General features: G+C 33.0%; 1 protein-coding gene across 1 annotated transcript; it reads right to left on the bottom strand.

Annotated features, from left to right (window-relative positions):
- Positions 1-5623: 5623 nt before the first annotated feature.
- Positions 5624-6625, bottom strand: LOC112906005 (tetratricopeptide repeat protein 5-like). The gene is made up of 3 exons (XM_025979519.1): positions 6418-6625; positions 5763-5938; positions 5624-5688 (listed from the first exon to the last, which is right to left on the bottom strand). Exons 1-3 carry the CDS (start codon positions 6469-6471, stop codon positions 5652-5654), a joined length of 267 nt encoding a protein of 88 aa, XP_025835304.1. The 5' UTR covers positions 6472-6625; the 3' UTR covers positions 5624-5651.
- Between the last annotated feature and the right edge of the window lie 1132 nt (positions 6626-7757).

Below are 7757 nucleotides of genomic sequence, written 5' to 3' on the forward strand. Positions count from 1 at the left end.
AGTAGAAAAAATGTTTTGTTCCGTCAAGAAAAGAATATATTGAAGTTGCTTGAAAAAGTTTAACTTGTAAATCCACCGGAAGTAATAATTTTTCCGTTCAGTTTTGCGTATTTGGTCTTGGCATTGTTCGTTTGGTCTTGGTTTTAGTCTTGGTCTTGTTAGTGTAAAGATACTCTAAAAATAGTCTTGGTCTTTCATTTTCGCAAGATCAAGAAGAATTTTGCTCATTACTGCAGTCACCGTCCAAATGCGACTCGCGCACCGAGAATCTTGGTCTCGGTCTTGCGAAAGTGCAAGAGGAAGACCAATTTTGCTCATCACTAAATTGATTGCACAACTGTAAAGGCGATGAGAGTAAAAATAAANTAAAAGTTGGCATATTTATTAACTTTGAATCCCCATAACTTTTTATGGGGGTGAGACCGCCGCGAACTTTTTATGGTACAGTGTGGGGGAAACCTCTTTCGATCCCCCCCCCCACCCTCATCTCCTTCGGGGGTAGGGGCCATCATCTAGACCTTTACCAAAGTAATAAATAAAAGACTATATAATTTGCAATAGTTATGAAAAAATGATGGATGTTATGTATTTTTGCAATTTGCCTTTTGGATTTTGCATTTGACACTACATCAACAACACAGTCTACTAAAAACGATTAAGCTCAATCTCAGCCATTCTTTTCTTGACACAACATCTATCAGCGCATTTTCTCTTTCCTACTGTTTTATAATTTTAAAAAATTTATTGTGTGTGACTTTTGAAAAAGTTTTGAATGTTAGGCGTATTGGGAATATTTGTATTTGATTGGTGTGTGAGTTTTGGCCGCTGGAAAAATATTTGGATTTGGTTGGCTGAAAAAATTGTCAGGAATGAATGGGGACTAAGCAATAAATGATGATGATTGCATAGAAATGCAGAGTTCGACTAATACTGAGATTCCAGCGTATCTTTCCTTTCCTAGTGTAACACGGGGAACGCCGCAAGATACTATAGAGTTGATAGACTTCGTGGCGGAATCGCAAGTATCTAGGGAAAGATCTAGATTTGATGAATTGCCTGACGGATATGGATAACAGACACATTTTTTCTAAGAATTTCGGATACAAACTTTGGATAAATTTTGACAAATGGTCTTTCTCTTGATAACAATCAGAAATAATTCAAATCTTCCTTATTAGACGGCAGTAGGTATACCTGTTAAAGCTAATATTTAAACTCAATCAACGGTCTTAAAATGACCTGAGGTTTTAGTTGGTAGATTCTACTCGGACGGAATCCACTTTACTCAGTCGTAAGAATGGCTGGGTGTCTTTTTATTGTAAGATTTCTCTTCTTCTCCAAAAACAAAATAAACGTTGGTTTACTTAGTATAATGCAAAAAGTCGTCAGTCCTAAGACTTTTATACACGCACTTCCAGTCTTGACTATACTGAGTTAATGTTCAAATTTCCTTAAATGTAGAACATCCCACATTTTTAACTTTTTGTGAATAGCAATGTATTTTAGATCTACCTCTACTCCTTTTTAACTCTCCTGTTTCGATTTCTAATATGTCTAACTAACTTTTCATGACTACCAGCCTATTCCGCCTATTTATTCGTTCATTTCTGACCTTCTCTCTACACGCTATCCTCATTATTTACCTGTGACAACCACACTTCGAACGATTCTAAACTTTTCTTGTCCGCCGCAATAGTCTTTCGAATTTCTAAATTAAGTCATTTCTTTTTATTAAAGGCGACTCGATGATGCGCTATTTTTTGTTTTATATTTCTACTGCTCCTTCCAACCTGAATTATCTGACTTCCTAGATACCAAAAATCAACGATTTCTATATTGTCGTCTCCTATGTTTATATTCACTCGTCTTCTTCCTAGTGAAATTACCCAATTCATTTAAATGATTCATGGAGTGCCTAAAAGAATTCTATTTTGAAATAAACTAATTAAGTATCTTTCTGCTGTAGAATGGTACAAAAACGAAGTAATTTGTGAAAGCGCTCGACCTTCCATTCGTCTAGTACATTTTGTCAGAAAACGAGTAAACAGTTGTTGGGTTCTATCATAAAACGTTCGTACACAAGGAAGCCATTCTGTATTCATCAATGCTTTTGCTAATTGGACAATTGTCGATTAATGTGTTTGAGTGAATCTCAATAGCAGACATGACTCTATTGAAAAATCGTACGTAAAAATTATTTATTGATGATAGAGAAGTATGTTCAATTCTTGCACTGATTGGTTTTATTTGTGTTCACGTATCTATAACATTACACGATGCGTGATTTAGAAAGCAGAGAATTCAATGGGTAATTGTAAANGCATTTTTTTAACAATATTTTAACTGGTGTTAAAAATCTGCTCTTATTTGATTCTTGGGTGTAATATACAAGCACAAAGTCATTTTGATATAGTACATAGATAATATTGCAATTGTAATTAGATTTTACATTCCTGACTGTATAAAAACCACTCATGATTCAATTATTACTTGTATAATGACTTTTTTAATCTATATTTTCAAAACTTTTGCATCCAAATAGATTATTAAAACATTAAATAAATGTAAATTAGTATCGGCTTGGTTTCTGGAAGAAAACTACAGTGTATTTAAATTCTTGTAAAAAGTATAAAAGATTTTAAGAATGTGCTGTGCTATTCCGAAACTTTTAAAAGTAATTGTGTACCACCACAAGTTTCCCGCCAAAAACTGGCTTTTATTTTAAGTTGGAGAGGAGGTTCTTTACCTCCTGTTTGACTGTGTACAGGACTTATTTATAAATCATACTCAGGATTATTGTTAATTTTATATTTATTGTATAAAAAGTNTCTAGTCAGAGACATATTAGAGGCAGAAACAGGAGTTAGGAGGGGTAGAGGTAGACCTAGATTAGATTACTGTTCGCAAATAGTTAAGGATATGGGTTGTTCTAGTTTTAGGGAAATGCTAAGATTAAGTCAGGATACGGAAGGGTGGAGGTGCGTGTCCAACCAGTGTTAGGACTACACGAATAAAACCCCTTTTTTTTTCATTTCGCCTTATGGTTATAGATGGGAAGGTTGTCCAGCTTTCTGAAATTTAATACAGACTGTGATTGCAACCAGCAGTAAAATGTGCAAAATTGTTATAAGTTACAAGGGAATCAAATGCATCGTTTAAACATGTCCCTTAAACTAAAATCGTTAGGCAACTAACAGTTTTATGATTAAATATTTTAAATTTAACAAATACACGAAGAAAACTAAATTTTTATGACAACGTAAAAATTACAATTTTCCAATGTAAATGTCTGAATTTGCTATATAAATAGTAGAGTTTATTAGGTTATTTGTAATAATTTGAATTTTGACTTGTTTCTTTGAGAATTATTTCAAGTTTCTTAATTATTACAATTAAATTTATAATATCAACTAAAATACCTACTAAATTATGTATTTCTGCTGGGATTTCATTTTTAAAAATTCGGGTCCAAATTGTAATTTTTATTATTTCCGCTTACGAAGCAGTGGGGCTAGTGGGAATAAATTGTAAATATCGCTTTAATATTTAGGTAAATTTTCGTTTTTCATTTTCTCTGTGTATGGTCTGCCGAATATTAATTCTTTTCTTGACACAACATCTATCAGCGCATTTTCTCTTTCCTACTGTTTTATAATTTTAAAAAATTTATTGTGTGTGACTTTTGAAAAAGTTTTGAATGTTAGGCGTATTGGGAATATTTGTATTTGATTGGTGTGTGAGTTTTGGCCGCTGGAAAAATATTTGGATTTGGTTGGCTGAAAAAATTGTCAGGAATGAATGGGGACTAAGCAATAAATGATGATGATTGCATAGAAATGCAGAGTTCGACTAATACTGAGATTCCAGCGTATCTTTCCTTTCCTAGTGTAACACGGGGAACGCCGCAAGATACTATAGAGTTGATAGACTTCGTGGCGGAATCGCAAGTATCTAGGGAAAGATCTAGATTTGATGAATTGCCTGACGGATATGGATAACAGACACATTTTTTCTAAGAATTTCGGATACAAACTTTGGATAAATTTTGACAAATGGTCTTTCTCTTGATAACAATCAGAAATAATTCAAATCTTCCTTATTAGACGGCAGTAGGTATACCTGTTAAAGCTAATATTTAAACTCAATCAACGGTCTTAAAATGACCTGAGGTTTTAGTTGGTAGATTCTACTCGGACGGAATCCACTTTACTCAGTCGTAAGAATGGCTGGGTGTCTTTTTATTGTAAGATTTCTCTTCTTCTCCAAAAACAAAATAAACGTTGGTTTACTTAGTATAATGCAAAAAGTCGTCAGTCCTAAGACTTTTATACACGCACTTCCAGTCTTGACTATACTGAGTTAATGTTCAAATTTCCTTAAATGTAGAACATCCCACATTTTTAACTTTTTGTGAATAGCAATGTATTTTAGATCTACCTCTACTCCTTTTTAACTCTCCTGTTTCGATTTCTAATATGTCTAACTAACTTTTCATGACTACCAGCCTATTCCGCCTATTTATTCGTTCATTTCTGACCTTCTCTCTACACGCTATCCTCATTATTTACCTGTGACAACCACACTTCGAACGATTCTAAACTTTTCTTGTCCGCCGCAATAGTCTTTCGAATTTCTAAATTAAGTCATTTCTTTTTATTAAAGGCGACTCGATGATGCGCTATTTTTTGTTTTATATTTCTACTGCTCCTTCCAACCTGAATTATCTGACTTCCTAGATACCAAAAATCAACGATTTCTATATTGTCGTCTCCTATGTTTATATTCACTCGTCTTCTTCCTAGTGAAATTACCCAATTCATTTAAATGATTCATGGAGTGCCTAAAAGAATTCTATTTTGAAATAAACTAATTAAGTATCTTTCTGCTGTAGAATGGTACAAAAACGAAGTAATTTGTGAAAGCGCTCGACCTTCCATTCGTCTAGTACATTTTGTCAGAAAACGAGTAAACAGTTGTTGGGTTCTATCATAAAACGTTCGTACACAAGGAAGCCATTCTGTATTCATCAATGCTTTTGCTAATTGGACAATTGTCGATTAATGTGTTTGAGTGAATCTCAATAGCAGACATGACTCTATTGAAAAATCGTACGTAAAAATTATTTATTGATGATAGAGAAGTATGTTCAATTCTTGCACTGATTGGTTTTATTTGTGTTCACGTATCTATAACATTACACGATGCGTGATTTAGAAAGCAGAGAATTCAATGGGTAATTGTAAAAAATCCAGTTTGATTCATTGTTTTATGATCTATTTAAAATGTAATTTAGGGCTATGAATTAGTTATTTCCATAAAAATTACAATTGCAAAAATTATAGTTTNTTTGGATGTATTAGGTTTTAAGACAACCATGTCTGGTAGAAATATCCCGGCAGATAAGGTGAGTTTATTTTCGAAACCGCACCCTTGGTGTTTTTGTTAAGCGGTGACATACGGCGACCTACTTCTTTACCCCACATTAGTTTTCTGCTGAACACACAACATTGCGAAGTGTTTATAATTACATTAAATGTCTACTTGCTGGTTTAATGTGCCTGATTTTATTATGACAAAAGAGGCACAGATCTACAAATCCGATGAAAATGTCTTAGGTATCACCAATAATTACACCTTTTGTCTCAGCAATGTTAAATACAGTCACTGCACAGCATTCGCCTTGCTTGTCTACCATACAAAAAGTACTGTAAATAATTTATAGAATTTTTTTAATTATCTCGAATTTTGTCGAGAAAACTTACAATGGAACTTTATCTTCATTATAAATGGAGCACACAACTTTTCCTAGCATTACCTTTTCTTCATTTAAACCTACTGATAAATTTGAGAGTAATACTTCATCTAACTTCACAGCTTGGCCACCTGAAGATGTGTATTTTCCACCACTATAAGGCCCTAACTGCTTGTTATCAATTGACTAGAATAAATGTAGACATTATTAGGAGATCTTAATATTATTATTATTATTATTCATTATCAACTTTAATAATGCGAAGGTTTTTCCAAATGTAAAACTTTATTGAAAACCTAGGTAGGTGGAGGAGTACATTTCCCCCCTGCTTAAGTGAATGAGTGAACCCCACAGTTGTTTTTGACGACATATTTTGAGACGAATTAAAAAATACAAAATTGTATAACTTATTTCTTAAAGGTATGGTTGAAAATGACAATTTCTTTTTGGTAATTTTGTAGACTATCAGTAGTAAATATTAAATACTCATTCATAGTTAAAATAGAGCTACCCTACAACAAAATGTGAAGTTGAACTGAGCATGCTGCAAGTTTATTGTATTGATCATTTATTAAAGCATTAATAATGTGCATTTTAACAAATATATTGCCTAGTAGATACATAAAAAAAATTGGAAAAAGGCAACTCATTTTTTTTTGTAATACCTGAACAATTTGTTTCAATCTTTTAACTTTCATTTTTCCTGACGTCTTTACCATTTCAGAAACGTTATTCAAATATTTAATCAGTTCTTTCTTTTTCTGTTGTGGTGGTTCCCATGTAGGGTCGTAATTGGATGCTAAACTAAATGATTCAAGTGCCTGTAGGAACTCCTCTTCATATTTTAGTGTCTGTAAATAAAAGCTCACATACAAAAATACTTTTTGTNGTCATTTTTATTGTTGTTTTTACAGGTTATGGTTTCTCAAAGGTTATGTTGACAACATTAAAAATGTTTTAGTATTTATTGTTTGACATTTTTAGCGTATGCTTTCAAATCTGTTGTGTTATTTATTGTTTTTCAAATGCCGATAATATATCGCTAGCATATGTTATTAACAAAAAACAAGAATATTAGCACAATAATACAAAACTTTTTCTAGTAGGAAATCTTTATTATCTATAGTTTCGTTATCGTTGTATTTGCGTTTTCATAATAGATGTCACTTTTTCGTAAATTTTAACAGTGAAAATAAACAGTCTTCATTAGTCAGTAGCTGGCGGAGAGGACTGAGGAAGTGTCGTGGTTTCTGCTTTTAGCCTCGTTTGTAGTTTAAGTTGGTTTTAATAACCTGAATAGTTTTAAATACTTGTGGCCAATTCCGTATACAATGAACATTAGGGCGTTGTCGCATAATAGTTTCGGTTTAATATGAACAACCCCGAGAAACCGATTCAGTGCCTACGCGTTCAATAGTATAATGGAATAGTGCTTAGTGTCCTGCTTTAAGCATCTTAAAGTTAGTGCACCGTACCTCATTTTTGGATGTATTAGGTTTTAAGACAACCATGTCTGGTAGAAATATCCCGGCAGATAAGGTGAGTTTATTTTCGAAACCGCACCCTTGGTGTTTTTGTTAAGCGGTGACATACGGCGACCTACTTCTTTACCCCACATTAGTTTTCTGCTGAACACACAACATTGCGAAGTGTTTATAATTACATTAAATGTCTACTTGCTGGTTTAATGTGCCTGATTTTATTATGACAAAAGAGGCACAGATCTACAAATCCGATGAAAATGTCTTAGGTATCTCAGTGTAGAAATAAGAAATTTGTTAATTGTGATTAATTCAGATTTTTAACCTTTAATATGCATATGCCTAATACAGTTAATTGTAACAGTACAGGTACACCGTTTTTTTGCTTAATTTTTGTGGAAACAATAAGTACTATTCTGCAGTTTCTACCTAAACTATCTTCAATGAAGTACCTAACTGGTTTTATTGTATACCTACTCATTTCTTCAAATGTGTAGTATAACACGTACCAACTTAAATGAAAC

The sequence above is a fragment of the Agrilus planipennis genome, unplaced genomic scaffold (genome assembly GCF_000699045.2).
Source record: "Agrilus planipennis isolate EAB-ADULT unplaced genomic scaffold, Apla_2.0 scaffold1094, whole genome shotgun sequence".
NCBI lineage: Eukaryota > Metazoa > Arthropoda > Insecta > Coleoptera > Buprestidae > Agrilus > Agrilus planipennis.

What these genes read in the sequence shown, in the direction of transcription:
- LOC112906005 (XM_025979519.1), bottom strand. Translation starts at nt 6,471, where the DNA reads ATGGTAAAGACGTCAGGAAAAATGAAAGTTAAAAGATTGAAACAAATT. An exon ending in GATTGAAACAAATTGTTCAG is followed by an intron (nt 5,939 to 6,417) that starts GTATTACAAAAA and finishes CATTTATTCTAG; the next exon opens with TCAATTGATAACAAGCAGTT. An exon ending in AATGAAGATAAAGTTCCATT is followed by an intron (nt 5,689 to 5,762) that starts GTAAGTTTTCTC and finishes TTTGTATGGTAG; the next exon opens with ACAAGCAAGGCGAATGCTGT.